At 42.9% G+C, this 21,029-nt stretch overlaps 1 protein-coding gene across 1 annotated transcript in view; it reads right to left on the bottom strand.

Annotated features, from left to right (window-relative positions):
* spock1 (SPARC (osteonectin), cwcv and kazal like domains proteoglycan 1) overlaps positions 1-21,029 on the bottom strand; it is a 533,327-nt gene that overhangs the window by 158,698 nt on the left and 353,600 nt on the right. Inside the window, exon 4 of the mRNA XM_060836813.1 lies at positions 17,764-17,878. Coding sequence (XP_060692796.1) covers positions 17,764-17,878 — 115 coding nt within the window. The remainder of the gene's footprint in view (positions 1-17,763; positions 17,879-21,029) is intronic.

Here is a 21,029-nt window from a genome sequence, read left to right on the forward strand (position 1 = left end):
GTTTTGATAAAATGTGAAGGTGCCTATTAATCTAGCTTTTCTCCTTGTATGGATTGAGGGGAGGAGAGGTGGTGTTAACTGGAATGAGATGTTCTGCTTGCCAATTTCTCTTCTTTGTGAGCTGCACATTAACAAGGGATTCCATGAAGTGTCTTTGTCAAATAAAAGCATTTCATCAGGGTTAAGCGTGTCAAATTACAACACTACGACAAAGACTAAGGTGTGTAACTTCTATTGTTATGAAATTGTTATGAAGCACCTTTTAGAGTTCAAGTATTCTTTTGCTGAATTCGAACTCCTGACTGATCCATTTTACTTCTGAGTCACTCTATCCCTATGTAAAATTTGAGAAGAATTAAATGGTTTGTCAGTATATTCCAGCAATTTCAGAGAGAGGTATAACAGCTTAGCAAGATTTTGATCATTTTAGTTAAGAGAAAATGAAATAATAGTTTCCAAGAGAATCAAGAAAACACCTGAACTGGAGGGGCAGTAATGTCCTGGGTGGGAGATTTGTTTGTGTGGTTCTGGAGTATTGCACGAGGGTGGGAATCAGAGCTACATGTCTGAGATGGGGGCAGTTGCAGATGGGGCAGTGACAGGATGTAGTGAATCTATCAGGAAAGTTTCTCATGCGATGAAACAAAGGGATTGGTTAAAGTATTCGGGTAAAAAATGAGGTCTGCAGATGCTGGAGATCACAGTTGAAAATGTGTTGCTGGTTAAAGCACAGCAGGTTAGGCAGCATCCAAGGAATAGGAAATTCGACGTTTCGGGCATAAGCCCTTCATCAAGATTGGTTAAAGTATGTCTGCTTTAACACAAGGAGTGTCAGAAATGAGAGTGACGAACTTAGAGCATGGATCAGTACTTGGGATATGATGTTGTGTCCATAACAGAGACATGGGTTTCACAGGGGCAGGAATGGTTGCTCGATGTTCCGGGGTTTAGAACATTTTAAAAGAACAGGGAGGGTGGAAAAAGAGGAGGGGGTATAGCATTGCTAATCAGACAGTGCATCACCGCTACGGAAACGAAGGTAGTTGAGGAAGGTTTGTCTACTGAGTCAGTATGGGTGGAAGTTAGGAAGAGTAAGGGAACAGCCCCCTCATTGGGGGGTTTCTACAGACCCCCTAATAGCAATAGAGGGATTGAAGAACTCATAGGCGGGCAGATTTTGGAAGAATCCAATTGTAGCAGGTTTGTTGTTATGAGTGATTTCAACTTTCCCAATATTGACTGGAACCTTCTTATGCAGTTGGTTTGGATGGAGCCGTTTTTGTCAGGTGCGTTCAGGAGTATGTCAGTATGATTCATTTTAGTTAAGAGAAAATGAAATAATAGTTTCCAAGAGAATCAAGAAAACACTTAAACTGGAGGGGCACAAATGTACTGGATGGGAGATTTGTTTGTGTGGTTCTGGAGGATTTAAACTAGCTTGGCACGAGGGTGGGAATCTGAGATGGTGGCAGTTGCAGAATACATGATTCCTGATGAAGGGCTTATGCCCAAAACGTTGATTCTCCTGCTCCTTGGATGCTGCCTGACCTGCTGCGCTTTTCGAGCAACACATTTTCAGCTATGTCAGTATGTAGACAGACCAACGAAGGGAGAGGCCATTTTGGATTTTGTGCTCAGCAATGAGCCAGGATGGTGGGAGAACACTTTGGTGACAGTGATCACAACTACCTCTCATTTACCGTAGTCTTGGAGAGGGAAAGGAGCAGTTACTGAGGCAAGATATTTAATTGGGAAAAAGGAAATTATGATGTTATCGGATAAGAGTTGGGAAGTACAGACTGGGACCAATTGTTCCACAGAAAGGGCACAGCAGACATGTGGAGACTGTTTAAGGAGCAGTTGTTGTGATTGACACAGAATTTTGTTCCTCTGAGGCAGGCAAGAAAGGGTAAGATTAAGGAACCTTGGATAATGAGAACAGAGCAGCTTCTCGTCAAAAGGAAGAAGGCAACTTATGTAAGGCGGAGGAAGCAAGGATCTAGCACAGCTTTAAAGGATTACAGGCTTGCTAGAAAGGAGCTCAGAAATGTACTGAGGAGAGCCAGGAGGGGGTACAAAAAAGACTTGGCAAGAAGGATTAGGGAGAACCCAAAGGCATTTTACTCATACGTGAGGAATAAGAGAATGCTCAGGAAGAAGGTAGAGCCAATCAGGGATAGCGTAGGGAACTCAGCACTGCCCTCTTGAATTGTCCTGTCTGTCCATCTTCCTTCCCACCTATCTGCCCTACCCTCCTCTCTGACCTATCATTTTCACCCCCACCCTTCATCTACCAATGTATTCTCAGCTACCTTCCCCCAGCCCCACCCCCTCCCATTTATCTCTCTACCCACTTAGCCCACAAGCTTATGCCTGAAACATCAACTCTCCTGCTCCTCGGATGCTGCTTGACTGGCTGTGCTTTTCCAGCACCACACTTTTTAACTCTGATGTCCAGCTCTGCAATCCTCACTTTCACTCAGTTATGTCAGACTAATTAGGAACTGGCAATAAATGCTGATGGCATTCGCAGAGTGAATTTATTTAATCTTTGGAGATATGCCATTAACACTAATATTTAATGAATTAAGTTTGCAATTTGGCAATGAGGCAGAATCAAAGTGAATACATGCAAGATGGAATTTATGAAGTTACATCAGCTGTTACTCCACATGAGGCTGTAATAAATATTGTTCATTTTTTAACGAGAACTAGAACAAATTCAATGCAAGATAAATCATTAAAGTTAATCAATTTTATTTCAGGCACAATATAATTTTTAAAAACTTTTTGTTATAATTATCAAGCCTAATTGAAAAATTTCCTCATTTTGGTTATGGTCTTTTGTTGCAATATTTATCGCTCCTCAAATAAACACCGTGTGAGCAGATAGGACGATAACTGTTTCCAAGCTCAGACATTGCGATATATAAAAAGAGCAAAGGAAGAACAAAGAACATTACAGCATAGGAACAGGCCCTTGGCTCTCCAAGCCTGTACTGATCCATATCCTCTATCTAAACCTACTGCCTATTTTCTGAGGATCTGTATCCCTTTGCTCCCTGCCCATTCATGTAACTGTCTCGATACATCTTAAATGAATCTATCGTTCCCGCCTCTACCACCACCGCTGGCAACACATTCCAGACACCCACCACCCTCTGTGTAAAGAACTTTCAACGTATATCTCATCTAAACTTTTCTCCTCTCACTTTGAACTTGTGATCCCTAGTAATTGATCTTGTGACCCCTAGTAATTGCCTCTGCTTTGGGAAAAACTTTCTTGCTATCCATCCTGTCCACACCCCTCATGATTTTGTAGGCCTCAATCAGGATCCCCCCAACCTTCTTCTTTCAAATGAAAATAATCCTAATCTACTCAACCTCTCCTCATAGTTAGCCCCCTCCATACCAGGCAACATCCTGGTGAACCTCCTCTGCACCCTCTCCAAAGCATCCACATCCTTTTGGTAATTTGGCGACCAGAACTGTACGCAGTATTCCAAATGTAACCAAACCAAAGTCTTAACACGACCTGTCAACTCTTGTACTCAATACACTGTCCGATGAAGGAAAGCATGCTGCATGCCTTCTTGACGACTTTACTGACCTGCATTGCCACCTTCAGGGAACAATGGACCTGAACACTCAGATCTGTCTGCACTTAAATTTTCTTCAGGACTTTTCCATTTATAGTATAGCTCGCTCTGGAATTGCATCTTTCAAAATGCATCACCTCACATTTGTCCGATTGAACTTCATCTGCTATTTCTCTGCCCAACTCTCCAATCTATCTATATTCTGCTGTATTCTCTGACATTCCCTATCACTATCTGCTTCTCCACTAACGTTAGTGTCATCTGCAAACTTGCTATTGAGGCAACCTACAACTTCCTCCAAATCATTTAAGTATATCACAAACAACTGTGGTCCAGATTGGAAATGGAGGTGTTGGACTGGGGTGCACAAAGTTAAAAATCACACAACACCAGGTTATAGTCCAACAGGTTTAATTGGAAGTACTAGCTTTCGGAGCACTGCTCCTTCATCAGATGATTGTGGGGAATAAGATTGTAAGACACAGAATTTATAGCAAAAGTTCACAGTGTGATGTAATTGAAATTATATATTGAAAAAGACCTGGATTGTTTGTTAAGTCTCTCATCTTTTAGAATGACCATGTTGGCTTCAGTTCTTATGCCCGAAGGGCTTATGCCCAAAACATCCATTCTCCTGCTCCTCGGATGCTGCCTGGCCTGTTGTGTTTTTCCAGCACCACATTTTTCAACTCTGGTTTCCAGCATCTGCAGTCCTCACTTTCTTCAGGTCTTTCATATATTAATTGCAAAACCTTTTTTATAAGTCACATTCTCAAGTGAACTTTAACAATTCGTGTCATGTCAGCCCAGATAATGTATTGAAGGCATTAGCTTCCCTGTGTGAGGCTGTCTGTGGCATAATGGTCAGACCAATTCTAAACTAAAAAATGGATTTACAGAATCTTAGATGGATTCATGCAGTTTTTGAGTGAAGTAAAATGTAATTCTGCAAGTACAAATGCACCCCACAAACTTGTGTCTGTCTGTCTATGGGTGTGTATAGCGCAATGGGGGTCATCTATAGTGTGACATGAACCCAAGGTTCCGGTTGAGGCAATCCCCGTGGGTACCAAACTTGGCCATCAGCCTCTGCTCGGTCAGTTTTCGTTGTTGACTGTCCTGAAGTTTACATGCATGAGTGGGAGGTGTCCCCATGCGTAACAGTAGACGCTGCAAAACGTGTCAGAATGTCGACATGGATATCACCATTATATATGGGGACACCTCCCACCATGTATGTGGTAGGTACTCATGTGACTCAGCCAATGTTGTCTATCTCATACACTGCAGGCAAGGATGCCCTGAGGCTTGGTAATTGGTGAGACCAAGCAGAGGCTACGGCAATGGGTGAATATTCACCACACAACAATCAACAAACAGAAGTGTTCCCTCCTAGTCGGAGAACACTTCAGTGGTCCGGGACATTCGACCTTGGACCTTCGGGTGACCGTCCTTCAAGGCAGACTTTGGGACAAGCAACAACAAAAAGTGGCTGAGCAGAGGCTGATAGCCAAGTTCGGTACCCATGGGGATGGCCTCAACCGGGACCTTGGGTTCATGTCACACTACAGGTGACCCCATTGCACTATACACACACAGACAGATGGACACGCACACAGACACTCCTACCCACACATACAGACACACACTCACGCAGACCCTCTCTCATATGCTCACAAATACACTCCCACACACCCTCTCACAGACCTATACCCCTTTACACTCACATTCACAAACATACACACACTCTCTCACAGACGCTCACAACCAACCCCCCACCCCCAGACACACATACCCACATGCACACATACACATATAGGTTTTTGGGATGAATTTGTCCTTGTAGAATTACATTGTACTTTGCTCACAAACTGCATGAATCCATGAAAGATTCTGTAAATCTGTTTTTTTAGATTAGAATCAGTCTGACCATTATGGAACAGACAGCCTCACACAGGGAAGCTAATGCCTTCAGTAAATTATCTGGGCCGACATGACACCAATTGTTGAAGTTCACTTGAGAATGTAACTTTTAAAAAAAAGTTTTGCAATTTACATATGAAAGAACTGAAACCAACATTGTCATTCTAAAAGATGAGAGACTTAACAAACAATCCAGATCTTTTTCAATATATAATTTCAGTTACATCACACTTTTGCTATAAATTCTGTGTCTTACAATCTTATTCTCCACAACCACCAGATGAAGGAGCAGTGCTCTGAAAGCTATTGCTTCCAAATGAACCTATTGGACTATAACCTGGTGTTGTGTGATTTTTAACAGTGGTCCCAGCACAGATCCCTGTGGGACACACAGGTCGCAGGTCTCCATTTTGAGAGCTCCCTTCCATTACTACTCTATGCCTCCTGTTGCCCAACAAATTCTTTATCCAACTAGCTAGGGCACCCTGGACCCCATGTGACTTCACCTTCTTCATCAGCCTACCATGGGGAACCTTATCAAATGCCTTACTAAAGTCCATGCATATGACATCAAATCCCCTCCCTCAATAAACTTTGTCACCTCTTCAAAGAATTCTATTAGGTTTGTAAGCCATGACATTCCCTTCACAAAACCATGCTGCCTATCACTGATAAGTCCATTTTCTTCCAAATAGGTATATATCCTATCCCTTACTATCTTTTCCAGTAGCTTCCCTACCACTGACGCCAGGCTCACAGATTTGCAATTACCTGGATTATCCCTGCTACCCTTCTTAAAAAGTGGACAACATTAGCAATTCTCCAGTCATCTGGGACCTTCACATTTTCATGGAGGCTGCAAAGATATCTGTGAAAGTCCCAGCGATTTCCTCTCTCATTTCCCTCAGTAACCTGGGATAGATCCCATCCAGACCTGGGGACTTCTCCAACTTAATGCCTTTTAGAATACCCAACACTTCTCCTTATGCCAACTTGACCTAGAGTAATTAAAGATCTATCCCTAACCTCAACATCCACCATGTCCCTCTCCTCAGCAAATACCGATGCAAAGTACTCATTAAGAATCTCACCAATTTTCTCTGACTCCATGCATATATTTCCTCCGTTGTCCTTGAATGGGCCAACCCTTCCCCTAGTTATCCTCTTGTTCCTTATATATGAATAAAAGGCTTTGGGATTTTCCTTAACCATGCTCACTAAGGATATGCGCAGCTGGTGTTGGAGGGAGGGCTTCAGATGTGTAGATAATTGGGATGCCTTCTGGGGAAGGTGGGACCTGTACAAGAAGGATGGGTTGCATCTGAACTGGAAGGGGACCAATGTCCTGGCTGGAAGGTGTGCTCGAGTAGTTCGAGAAGGTTTAAACTAGTATGGCGGGGGGGTGGGAATGTGAGCTGTATACCAAAGGTGAAAGTTGATGCAGATGAGGCAATAGCAAGAGGTAGACCAGCTAGTGGGAAGGATTTTCCTGGGAAGGAACCAAGGGATCAGTTAAAGTGTGTTTGCTTTAACACAAGGAGTATCAGGAATAAAAGTGATGAACTTAGAGCATGGATCAGTACCTGGTGCTATGATGTTGTGGCCACAACAGAGACATGGGTTTCTCAGGGGCAGGAATGGTTGCTGGATGTTCAGAGCATTTAAAAAGAATAGGGAGGGGGGAAAAGAGGAGGAGGTGTAGCACCACTAATCAGAGAGGGTATCACAGCTACAGAGACTTCCATTGTCGAGGAAGATCTGCCTACCGAGTCACTATGGGTGGAAATTAGGAACAGCAAGGGAGCAGTCATCTCGTTAGAGGTTTACTACAGGCCCCCCAATAGCAGCAGGGAGATGGAAGAAAGCATAGGTCGGCAGATTTTGGAAAAGGGTGGACGCAGTAGGGTTGTTGTAATGGGTGACTTTAACTTTCCCAATATTGATTGGAACCTCCTTTGAGCAGAAGATTTGAATGGAGCTGTTTTTGTAAGGTGTGTTCAGGAGGGTTTCCTAATTCAGTAGTTGACGGGCTGACGAGGGGAGAAGTCATTCTAGACTTGGTGCTTGGAATCAAGCCGGGGCAGGTATCAGACCTTGTGGTGGGAGAGCATTTTGGTGATAGTGACCACAACTGCCTTACATTCTACATAGCTATGGAGAAGGAGAGGATTAGGCAAAATGGGAGGATATTTAATTGGGGAAGAGGAAACTATGATGGGATTAGACATGAGTTAGGAAGCATGGACTGGGAGCAATTGTTCCATGGTAAAGGCACTATAGACATGTGGATATTATTTAAGGAACAGTTGTTGCAAGTGATGAATAAATATGTCCCTCTGAGACAGGCAAGAAGGGGTAACATAAAGGAACGTTGGACGACGAGAGCGGTGGAGCTTCTCGTCAAAAGGAAGAAGGTAGCTTACATAAGGTGGAGGAAACTAGGGTCAGGCTCAGCTCTAGAGGATTACAGGCAGGTGAGGATGGAGCTCAAAAATGGTCTGAGGAGAGCCAGGAGGGGGCACAAGAAAGGCTTGGCAGAACGGATTAGGGAGAACACAAAGGCATTTTACACTTATGTGAGGAATAAGAGAATGATCAAAGAAAGAGTAGGGCCGATCAGGGATAGCATAGGGAACTTGTGTGTGGAGTCTGAGGAGGTAGGGGAAGCCCTAAATGAGTTTTTTTTGCTTCTGTCTTTACGAAAGAAACGAACTTTGTAGTGAATGAAACCTTTGAAGAGCAGGTGTGAATGCTAGAATGGATATAGATGGAGGAAGCTGATGTGCTGAAAATTTTGTCAAACATTAAGATTGACAAGTCGCCAGGCCCGGACCAGATTTGTCCTCGGCTGCTTTGGGAAATGATAAATGCGATTGCTTCGCCACTTGCGAAGATCTTTGCATCCTCGCTCTCCACTGGAGTCGTACCTGAGGACTGGAGAGGGAAATCCCCGGCAATTACAGACCATTAAGTCTCACATCTTCGTCTGCAAGGTGTTAGAAAGGATTCTGAGGGATAGGATTTATGACCATCTGGAAGAGTAAAAAATGAGGTCTGCAGATGCTGGAGATCACAGCTGCAAATGTGTTGCTGGTCAAAGCACAGCAGGTTAGGCAGCATCTCAGGAATAGAGAATTCGACGTTTCGAGCATAAGCCCTTCATCAGGAATAAGAGAGAGAGAGCCAAGCCGGCTGAGATAAAAGGTAGGGAGGAGGGACTAGGGGGAGGGGCGATGGAGGTGGGATAGGTGGAAGGAGGTCAAGGTGAGGGTGATAGGCCGGAGTGGGGTGGGGGCGGAGAGGTCAGGAAGAGGATTGCAGGTTAGGAGGGCGGTGCTGAGTTGAGGGAACCGACTGAGACAAGGTGGGGGGAGGGGAAATGAGGAAGCTGGAGAAATCTGAATTCATACCTTGTGATTGGAGGGTTCCCAGGCGGAAGATGAGGCGCTCCTCCTCCAGCCGTCGTGTAGTTGTGTTCTGCCGGTGGAGGAGTCCAAGGACCTGCATGTCCTCGGTGGAGTGGGAGGGGGAGTTAAAGTGTTGAGCCACGGGGTGATTGGGTTGGTTGGTTCGGGCGGCCCAGAGGTGTTCTCTGAAGCGTTCCGCAAGTAAGCGGCCTGTCTCACCAATATAGAGGAGGCCACATCGGGTGCAGCGGATGCAATAGATGATGTGTGTGGAGGTACAGGTGAACTTGTGGCGGATATGGAAGGATCCCTTGGGGCCTTGGAGGGAAGTGAGTGTGGAGGTGTGGGCGCAAGTTTTACATTTCCTGCGGTTGCAGGGGAAGGTGCCGGGGGTGGAGGTTGGGTTGGTGGGGGGTGTGGATCTGACAAGGGAGTCACGAAGGGAGTGGTCCTTGCGGAACGCTGATAGGGGAGGGGAGGGAAATATATCCTTGGTGGTGGGGTCCGTTTGGAGGTGGCGGAAATGGCGGCGGATAATACGTTGTATGCGCAGGTTGGTGGGGTGGTAGGTGAGAACCAGTGGGGTTCTGTCTTGGTGGCGGTTGGAGGAGCGGGGCTCAAGGGCGGAGGAGCGGGAAGTGGAGGAGATGCGGTGGAGGGCATCGTCGATCACGTCTGGGGGGAATCTGCGGTCCTTGAAGAAGGAGGCCATCTGGGTTGTGCGGTGTTGGAATTGGTCCTCCTGGGAGCAGATGCGGCGGAGACGAAGGAATTGGGAATATGGGATGGCGTTTTTACAGGGGGCAGGGTGGGAGGAGGTGTAGTCCAGGTAGCTGTGGGAGTCAGTCGGTTTATAATAGATGTCTGTGTTGAGTCGGTCGCCCGAGATAGAAATGGAAAGGTCTAGGAAGGGGAGGGAGGAGTCTGAGACAGTCCAGGTGAATTTCAGGTCGGGATGGAAGGTGTTAATAAAGTTGATGAACTGTTCAACCTCCTCGTGGGAGCACGAGGCAGCGCCGATACAGTCATCGATGTAGCGGAGGAAAAGGTGGGGGGTGGTGCCAGTGTAGTTGCGGAAGATGGACTGTTCCACATATCCTACAAAGAGGCAGGCATAGCTGGGGCCCATGCGGGTGCCCATGGCAACTCCTTTAGTTTGGAGGAAGTGGGAGGATTGAAAAGAGAAGTTATTCAGGGTGAGGACCAGTTCAGTCAGTCGAAGGAGGGTGTCAGTGGAAGGGTACTGGTTAGTGACCATCTGGAAGAGCATGGCTTGATTAAATGCAGTCAACATGGGTTTGTGAGTGGCAGGTCATGCCTCACAAACCTTATCAACTTCTTTGAGGATGTGACTAGAAAAGTTGATGAGGGTCGAGCTGTGGATGTGGTGTATATGGACTTCAGCAAGGCATTTGATAAGGTTCCCCATGGTAGGCTCATTCAGAAGGTCAGTAGGAATGGGATACAGGGGAACTTAGCTGTCTGGATACAGAATTGGCTGGCCAACAGAAGACAGCGAATGGTAGTAGAAGGAAAGTATTCTGCCTGGAAGTCTGTGGTGAGTGGTGTTCCACAGGGCTCTGTCCTTGGGCCTCTACTGTTTGTAATTTTTATTAATGATTTGGATGAGGGGATTGAAGGATGGGTCAGCAAGTTTGCAGATGACACAAAGGTTGGAGATGTTGTTGACAGTATAGAGGGCTGTTGTAGGCTGCAGCGGGACATTGACAGGATGCAGAGATGAGCTGAGAGGTGGCAGATGGAGTTCAACCTGGATAAATGCGAGTGATGCATTTTGGAAGGTCAAATTTGAAAGTTGAATACAGGATTAAGGATAAGATTCTTGGTAGTGTGGAGGAACAGAGGGATCTTGGTGTGCAGGTACATAGATCCCTTAAAATGGCCACCCAAGCGGACAGTGTTGTTAAGAAAGCATATGGTGTTTTGGCTTTCATTAACAGGGGGATTGAGTTTTAGAGTTGTGAGATCTTGTTGCAGCTCTATAAAACTTTGGTTAGACCGCACTTGGAATACTGCGTCCAGTTCTGGTCGCCCTATTACAGGAAAGATGTGGATGCTTTGGAGAGGGTTCAGAGGAGGTTTACCAGGATGCTGCCTGGACTGGAGGGCTTATCTTATGAAGAGAGGTTGACTGAGCTCGGACGTTTTTCATTAGAGAAAAGGAGGAGGAGAGGGGACGTAATTGAGGTACAAGATAATGAGAGGCATAGATAGAGTCGATAGCCAGAGACTATTTCCCAGGGCAGAAATGGCTAACACGAGGGGTCATAGTTTTAAGCTGGTTGGAGGAAAGTATAGAGGAAAGGGGATGTCAGAGACAGGTTCTTTACACAGAGAGTTGTGAGAGCATGGAATGCGTTCCCAGCAGCAGTTGTGGAAGCAAGGTCATTGGGGACATTTAAGAGACTACTGGACATGCATATGGTCACAGAAATTTGAGGGTGCATACATGAGGATCAATGGTCAGCACAACATCGTGGGCTGAAGGGCCTGTTCTGTGCTGTACTGTTCTATGTTCTACGTTCTATGTTCTATGTCATGATCCATTTTAGCCCTCTTAATTCCTCATTTCAGATTGGTCCTACATTCCTGATATTCTTCCAAAGCTTCACGTGTTTTCAGTTGCCTGGACTATGCTTCCTTTTTCCTCTTAGCTAGTCTCACAATTTCACCTATCATTCATGGTTCCCATATCTTGCCATTTCTAATCCTCATTTTCACAGGAACATATCTCTCCTGCATTCTAATAAGCCTCTGTTTAAAAGTCTCCCACGTATTGAAATGGATTTCCCTTCAAACAGCTGCTCCCAATCTACATTCCCCAACTCCTGCTGAATTTCAGTATAGTTGGCCTTCCCCCAATTTATCATTCTTCCTTTAAGACCACTCTCATCTTTGTCCATGAGGATTCTAAAACTTATGAAATTGTGATCATTATTCCTAAAGTAATCCCCTACTGAAACTTCAACCACTTGGCTGGGCTCATTTCTTAATAAGTATGGCCCCTTCCTGAGTTATACTACTTACATACTGCTCTAGAAAACCCTGCTGAATGCTCCTTGCAAATTCTATTCCATCCAGACCTCAAACATTAAGTGAATCCCAGTCAATGTTGGAAAAATTAAAATCTCCTTTCACCACCAACCTGTTGCTCCTACATCTTTCAATGATCTCTCTACATATTTGTACTTCTATTTCACGTTTGCTATTGGGAGGCCTGTAGCACAATCCCAAAATTGTTACTGTACCCTTCTTATTTCTGAACTCTGCCCATGTTGCCTCATTGCTCGAGTTTTCCATAGTGCCCTCCTTCAGCACAGCTGTGTTATCCTCTCTAATGCAACACCTGCTCCCTGCCTACTCTTGCCCTTAGTCACACTGACTTCATTATCTAGTTCCTTACAGGCTTTAGTTACTACCTCCTTCCTGTCCACTAACTTCCTCATGTGGTTCCCATCCCCCTGCCACATTAATTTTAAACCCTCACCAACAGCATTAGCAAAATCACCCCCAAGGACATATATCTCCCTTTCTCTAATATCTCTGTAAAGTGTCCTTTCTTGTTAAGAAAAAAGTTAGGAAATTTTAGAAGAAAAACTGGCTTTACATTTTTGCCTGAGTATTAAATGCCACAGATATCATTTGGGAATAAAGAAGTAGATTTTCAGTAAAGATGAACTATATCCCAAATTTTTATTATGAGAATCTCTTTCTCATGCCAGAATAGCAGAAAAGGCAAAGATCTGGCTTTAGAATGACACTTCCCATTTTTATGGAGATGGACTGTGTTTCAGTCATCCATGTTTCACAGCATATGCTGGCCATTTGAATCATTAGATGCCTCAGATGAAGTGGAATATTGGTAGCTTTGGCATATGAAATCCAAAGTGTGTTGCTTAGGCCTGGTAAGAACAGACTGAACTTAATGGATTTGTTCGGATAGCCAGAGTAGTCCTTGAAAGGGAAGGTATTCCATTGGATCTGTCAAAAGTATCAAGAGATCCTGTCTTGAAGGTTTCCATTATTGGATTAGTTTTGCATGATTGACTTTACAACCATCCATTATCATAGTAGGGTACATGCAATTTGTCCATTTGCCTGACATTTAAAAGACTGTTTATTGTGGGACAATGCATTTCAATACTTACTATTCTGTCCACTTGAATGAAAAGTTTTTTGTCATGTCCTTTATTTAGCTAAGTGAGTGTAAATGTAGTAATAGAATAAGAATTTGTTTTCAATACATGAAGTCTCTGACAGAACTTTATTTTATCTCACCTCTGCATGGGTCTGAGGTCTGCCCATGCTAGATACTAGGAAAGTTGCAAGGTAGGTATGGGTAGAGGATAATGGGTGCAGAGCATAAGTTGGCATATTGGCTAGAAAGAATCCTGCAGTGGGCATAAAGAGGTTAGCATGAAGAGCATGAGGGTGCATAGGGTTAGCATGCACAGTGGTGTGAGGAATGAGGTCTGCAGTAAATTGTTTTCTGTTATTACTGCTTTACTAAACTTCAATAGAATTCAGAGGTCACCTAGACAACCTGCCAGGGAAGCTCATTATCCCAGAATGAAACTCCAACCACCTGGGCCACTCTTTCTTGGAAAATTTGCTGAATATGTTCTCATCTTGAATGCAAAAATCTCAATCTATGTTTTATTTGCCTTAATTTGGACGGATGTAGAAAAATAACTTTGAAGATAGCAGATGCATTGGTTTTGATCTTCCAGACTTTTAGTTGCCAAGGATCAGAATGTGTCAAACATAAACAATTTTAAAACTGGAGTAAATGAGAAATAATTATTGAAATGGGAGGCCAGTTGGCTGAAAACAGGAGTAAACTCTAGAATTTATTATTAGGATTATGGTAACAGCGAGTTTAGGAAACTTCAGTGTGATTAAGTAATGTCAACACAAATTTATGAGAGAGATCATGTTTAACAAATCTGTTAAAACTTTTGATGCTGTAACAAGATGAGGGGAAACCAACACATGAGTTTCAATTGTATTTCCAAATAGATAGCATGAACAAGAGTGGAAACAGGGAGCAGAAATAACTGGGTCATGTTCAGGTTGGATTCTGTAACTAGCTGTAACTGCAGGGATCAGTAATTGGGGCTAAGCTATTTTCAATCAATGTTAATAACTTAGATGCATGATCAAACAAAAAAACCCAGAAAAAACACGATCTAAGATCAAGGGCTTTTGTGGCCTCTGCACCAGGTGAGGCAGTATTCAAGTCCCACCTGCTCCAGTAGTGGGTAGTAACATCTTTGAACAGGTCCATGAGGAAAATATAAATGGAAGACCAAGAAAAAAAAGAAAAAAAAAAGTAGATCCAAGAACTAGGGCTCTTGTGGCACAGTGATAATGTCCTTACCTCTGAGCGAGATGACCTATTTTCAAATCTCATTTGCTCCGGAGGCGCATTGTAACATTCCTAAATAGACTGATTAGGAAAAATCAAGATGAGAGATTTCAGTGTGATGAACTGAGATTTGCTAATGATAGAGCTAGATGGGAATGTAGTTGTTTTTACCTAGATGGGAATGTAAGTGATCAAGACACTACGGAGAGATAGTTACAGATTGGGCTAGTAGGGAAGATCATGGATGGCCAGAATAAACACAGATTATGCTAGAGAAACTCAGCAGCTCTGGCAGCACTTGTGGAGAGAAAAGCAGAGTTAATGGTTCAAGTCTGATATGAAGCTTCTTCAGAACTGAATGAAGTTGAATTTTTAAAAATATTTTTGACAGAAGCTGGGTGGGTGGGTGAGCAGAACACATGGTGTGGAGACCCAGTGCCAAAAACAAAGGGGTTGCAAATTGCAGTGTGAGAGAAATAGTGTTGCAAAATGGATGTAATTGAAGGTGGGAAAAGGAGACAGTGGGTCCACTCTGCTGAGACCAAAATAACAAGACACAAAGACAATATAAGCCCTTGGTCAGGAGGGTCATGGGGGCCATGTAGAGAAAGGAGTAGACAGAATGTAAGAGAAATGAAGCATAGATATCATGCAGTTGGACTGGGAAGTTCTGAAGTTTTGGACTTCAATATTGAGTTCTGGAAGCTTTAAAGAGCTGCAAAGTGATTAACTAATCTGCATTTGGTCACACTAATGGAAAAAAGACTGCAATATGGTCAGAGAATGCGATAGATTGAAAGAAGTACAAATTAAATGCTGCTTCACTTGAAACTTGTGTTTGGAGCCTTGGACAGTGAGGAGGGAGGTGATGCGTGGGCAAATGTTGCAGCTCTCACGATTGCATAGGAAGGTGCCGGGGGTGTGAGGAAGTGTTAGGAGCGATGAAGAGTCCTCACAGGGAACGGCAGATGAAACAATAAATGGAAAACAATGGCCTGAGCCATTGAGAAGTGGCAATCACCGTCAGATCACCTTTCAATTCCTGCTGCTGTCTGCCACTTTGGAGATCCATTCGAGATAATGTGGGGTCAGAAATCTTGGGCAGAAATGCAAACTGGACCCAAAATGTAACTGCTTCTTGATAGTGTAGATTACTGGGCGAAGGCAAACCCCATCCTTGTTTATGACAGGAGCTCCCCTATCTGATAAATAAGTTAAATGTCCTAAAAGCTTGTTAGGAAAGCTGCAGAGAGTAGATAAGTGTGTTAGGGGTAGGGTGGGTAAAGAGGATTGGGCTGAGGGCTAGTCAGGTCAGGTTAAAGTATGAATAGGGTATGCTGCAGCGATAGAGCCAAAAAGTGTGGTGCTGGAAAATCATAGCAGGTCAGGCAGCATCTGAGGAGCAGGAGAGTCAACATTTAGGGCATAAACATAAATTCAAACTCTCTTAAAGGCACAGTACATGCCTCCAACTTTATAACATTATCAATCTGCAAATCCATCCAACACAGGTCAGTTGCAGTTGGTAAGAGCAAGAGGGATTCCTGGCATCAGTACTATGACAGAAAGAAAGCTGTACCTTGTAGCATTACTAACCAAAAGCTCCAGATTGCAACATGTATGAAAGAATGCATATTGTCACAGCAACTTCAAGTATTTGAATGACTTGTAACAGACCACTTCAGGGCTGAAGGCATTAATGTGTTTTGAAGCTCTGTTAACCATGCTTAATGAGGCCATCAGGCATCTGTATCAGCGAGAGTAGGCTGAATTGATCAGGCATCTGTGTTATCAGATTGCCTCGTTATGAATACTAAGCCAGACCCCAAGATACACATTTGTCCTGTAAGAGGTCATTTACACAACTTGGATAGGATTGCTAACTTTATTTAACTAACTGTTGTATCAGTTTGTAATAGTTTTATCTATCACTAAAGTTGATTTTCAATACCTGTTTGTTTATTTTGACAATTTTAAGAAATGTCAAGTAGGATGCTGGTTTTGTTTTCAACAAGATTTTTTACTGCCTGTGTTTGATTAATAGTTTTGTGTAAATATAAGAGGATAAAAAGGAATTTTGAACATCTGATTGCTTCCTATTTATTTCATGAGCATTTCAAAGACATGCCAGTATTATTTTATGACTAGTTTATGCACAAAGTAAATTCTGAAAATGTGCTTCAAAGGCTTAGCAGATGTTAGGACACGAAACCAATGTGAAAATGAAGCCAAGTATTTATATTTGATTCTCCATACTATGGAAATACTTTATTCACTAGAGAAAGTATTCCAATGCAGTTAGGGGATCAGTAGTTCAGTTGGCTGGATGGCTGGATTTCAATGTTCACTGATGCTAGCAGCATGGATTCAATTCCAACCTTACTGAGGTTGTCACAAAGAACTCTCCTTTTCAGCCTTTCCCCTTACCTAAGGCAGGTAACCCTTAGGTTAAAACCACCACAGGCTATCTCTCTCTAATGAGAGAGGAGCTCTATGGTCTATTTGGACTGAAGCAACTATACCTTTATCCTTGAATGCATTTAGTCCTTCCTTCAACAGTTCAAGCCAATTTAATTATCACTTATCTTTTAAAGACAAAACCCTGTGATCAATCACTGCATTGAAATTACATAAAAGTCATTAAAAACCATTAAGTTTTGACAGTTGTCATGAGAAAGTAATTTTAAATTTATTGGCAAACTGTTCATGACTCCAAAGGATGCTTCAGGACTCACAAACTGACTTACTGGGCAGTGTCCAACAGGCTTCTGGGCAGGGAAACCTGGAGCAGACATTTATGTTGGGGACTGGGTTGCAAAGTGCCACATTTCCCAAATGAAGAGAAATGGCAGGCAGTGGGAATCAGAAGGCAAGTATGAAAATGTAGACCAGCATTCCCCCTGCTTGTTCTTCAGTCTGTGTGCATGCAGGCATTGTGAAATGAAAATTCAACTCACAATCTCAGGATGAAGAGTCACCATTTCGCACTGAGAAGAGAACTGTGGGTCTCTGCAATTTTCAATCCATGAGATTGCGGATGCTGAGTTTTGAGTAAATTCAAATCAGAGGTTAATAGATTTTAGGGTATTTTGAAAACTCAAGGATATAAAGATAATATTGAAAGGTGGATTTGAAGCTGATCAGCCATGCTCTCGTTGAAAGGCTGAGCAGATTCAAAAGAACAAACTGTCAGTATGGTATCTCTCTCTTCTCAGTAATAATGCAGACCAAAAAGCACAATTGGGTTCAAAGGAAGGAGAGACCTGGCACCAATTTGATTCCACTGATGACATTTTTTTTTGATTTTGGTGTTTAAATCCACTCCAACTATTCTTCCTACTGAGTGTTCAGTTTCAATTATCTCATCTATAAACCACTCTGCAGGTGTATTTCCAATGTTAAGTGTGCATCCTGTAAATGCAAGCTGTTAGAAATCCTTTCCCACCTGTGCATTAGCTGTCTGCGATTAACACAAAGCGCTGTTTGGTAGTCATGGGTTACGCAGACTTTGTGTTGACTGCATTTCATCTTCAAACATGGGTCTTTTGTTGGATCCAGGGCTAAGAAAAGAAAAATAAATAACAATTAAAATTACATAAAATCATTCAGTGATTTAAACATACAATTCTTTGTTGGGGCTGTTTAACCCCTTGATAAAATCCTCTCCTTGGAACATGGTGTGACATCTCAGCCCCGATAAACCAAATAACATCTTTGGAAGTGGTGAGAAAATTCTGTTTCCTAGGGTCCATGCTGACAGGCAATCTGTCTCTTGATGCAGAATTCGATAAACACATGGGAAAACAGTATTTTTTTTAGACAACACATGAAATGTGCATGGACTAAAATCAAGCTGTCTCTTAGGGCCAAGATTCAAATTCGTGAGATTGTGTTCTCTGTACCTTGTGCAATGGTCATTGAAACAATGCGACTTGGCTCTCAAGGAGAGAGAAGCTCACAAACGTTAATCTCTGCTTGCACACACAATGGAATGCAGCTGAACCTCAAAGGTAAAGCTCCCAATTATATTGGCACTCGTCAAATAGAAGCGTCTCAGATAGCTCAGGCACACTCACTGGATGACAGACAATTGTATCGCTTACGATTTCTGTATGGTGACATATCAAGAACCAGATAAACTATAAGGTTGCTTACAAATGAAGGACCTACACCTTCATTCATGTACCTGGAGACATATCTGGGACAGAGAAAATGGTGACAACACCTTTGGGCTAGCCTGTGTCACTATGATGGTCAGTGTCTTGACAACTGGTACCAATAAAGAAAGCAACCACCGGCTATGCCACCTGGTGACCAGTTCATATTGTTAGTTGATGCCTCTACTGGATCAATCTATTCAACCATCAGCAAGAGTGCGCTATATGAAGCTATCCCACGCCAACAGGTTCAATTTGTTATATGTCCATGAACTTATGCTCATGGAAGCCAATGATGTTTCTTTAAGAATCAATTCTGTTGCAATAATGTGGCAATATTCCTTCAAGATGCTAATGGTATATTTGTTAGATTGAGTTGTCCATAATATATAGGTAAAAACAAGGACTGCAGATGCTGGAAACCAGAGTTTAGATTAGAGTGGTGCTGGAAAAGCACAGCAGGTCAGGCAGCATCTGAGGAGCAAGAAAATCGAAGTTTTGGTCAAAAACCCTTCATCAGGAATAGAGCCTGATGAAGGGCTTTTGCCTGAAACGTCGATTTTCCTGCTCCGCAGATGCTGCCTGACCTGCTGTACTTTTCCAGTGCCACTCTAATCTAAACTCTGTCCATAATATATGCACAATAAACTTTCAATTAAAAGTTTGAGCTGCTATTGAGACATGAATGTTGATGCGGTCAGTACACTACATTTTACAGATATATCCTCACTATCTTACAAACCCACTGCTCCAGGTCTCCCCCAGTGAGTTTGGGAGTAGGGTCACTTAATTGCACAGCTGTGTGACAGCCTTTCTGCCTCCACCTTGATTAAGCCACCAATTGCTTGTCAATGCATGAGTGGCACAAGATGCAGCGGTTTCCTTAACAGAAGTGATGCAGGGGACTCACTGATAACTCAGATCCCTGCATCACCTCCATGAGTTTCTGCACACAGGGTTGGTGTTAATGGAGGCAAGTTGCTCACCCACCAAATGAAAAGCCAGCAGCAGCCATACACTGTCTCTTTTAAAAGGGCCTGTCAAATCAAAAGCAATTTCAGGCCAGTAGTCGGCCTTCCCCTGTGATCAAGAATTGTGACAAGGGGGCAGGGGATACAGAAATATTGTTAGGGACCAGCAATCTTCTGTAATCAGCAATGCCACCAGGAAGACAGTGAGTATTGCTAGCACTAGTGTTATGGACCAGACCAGAACCCACCAAAATATTTTAAGAAGGTAGTCTACACTCTAACTTTTTTTTTAACTATCTTATTTTAAAGGCAAATGTGAAGTGCAGTGTTCTAGATACAATTTGATTGGTCAAACTGCTTCACGTTAAGCAAAACACAATTTATTCAAACACTATGGTTAATATACAGCACAAGAAAGAAGAACTTAGAATATAACTCTATTGGAAAGCTTATCAGAATAATAGATATAGTAACTTTTACTAATTAACTGTTCCAATGTAGTAATATCCAAAAAACACACCTTTTAGCAAATTCAGCAAACACATTTTGTCTCACTTGCAATCCAGAGGCCTAGGAAGAGAACACCCAGGTATTTTTTTGCTCATGAGATGAGGGTGTCGCTGGCCAGGCAGTATTTATTGCCAAACCCTAAATTGCCCAGAGGGCATTTAAGAGTCAACCAGATTGTTGTGGGTCTGGAGTGACACGTAGACCAGACCAGGTAAAGATGGAAGTTTCTTTCCCTAAAGGACATTAGTTAACCAAATGGGTTTTTCTGTCAATCGACTATGGATCCATGTTTATCATTAGACTTTTAATTCCAGATGTTTTTAAAATTGAATTTGAATTCCACTATATGATGCAGCAGGATTCAAACCCATGTCTCCAGAACATTAGCTGGGTCTCTGGACTAACAGTCCAATAATAATTCCACTAGACCATTAGCTTTTGGCTGTAATTCAGAGAGGGAAAATTAACACCCACTTCAAGTCCACAAGTGCATATGCTGAAAGCTAACTAAAAATCCTTTATCTGTGTGGGTTTGGCCACATCCATTCAGGCTGCTTCTATTGTTCCAACTTTTAAAAATACTCCAAGGCCTCACAAGTTGTTTAACTTCTCATACGCTGTTTGCCACTCCCTCAATCTCTCTCTGAAACAAACCAGGACATAACAGACCTCTTAAAACCACAGCATTGCCACACTACACCCGAACAAGGTCTCCGATTGAGCAGGGATCCAACAAACAGGCAAGTACTGATGGGAGGGGGATTATAGGGTAATGGTCATGGGGTAAGTCAGCAGCAAAGATTGGAGGCTCCGTTTCCTAATGCTGGAGATTTCCTTAAATGTTGAATGAGCAGGCCTGATCTTGGCACAGCATACCCATCATGGCTTTCTCAACATGAATAGCTCATGTATGAAGAAGAACTAAAATATATCAAAGTACATAAAGTAAAAAAGTTTATTCTTGATATTTTCAGTCACCTTACTATTTACTGCAGTTTGTTTAGCCTACCTATGATCCATTATTTTAGAAAGAGATTAGAAATGCATATTTATGAAATGTTTCTTGCCTGGGA

This window comes from Hemiscyllium ocellatum, chromosome 16 (assembly GCF_020745735.1).
Source record: "Hemiscyllium ocellatum isolate sHemOce1 chromosome 16, sHemOce1.pat.X.cur, whole genome shotgun sequence".
NCBI classification, from domain to species: Eukaryota; Metazoa; Chordata; class Chondrichthyes; order Orectolobiformes; family Hemiscylliidae; genus Hemiscyllium; species Hemiscyllium ocellatum.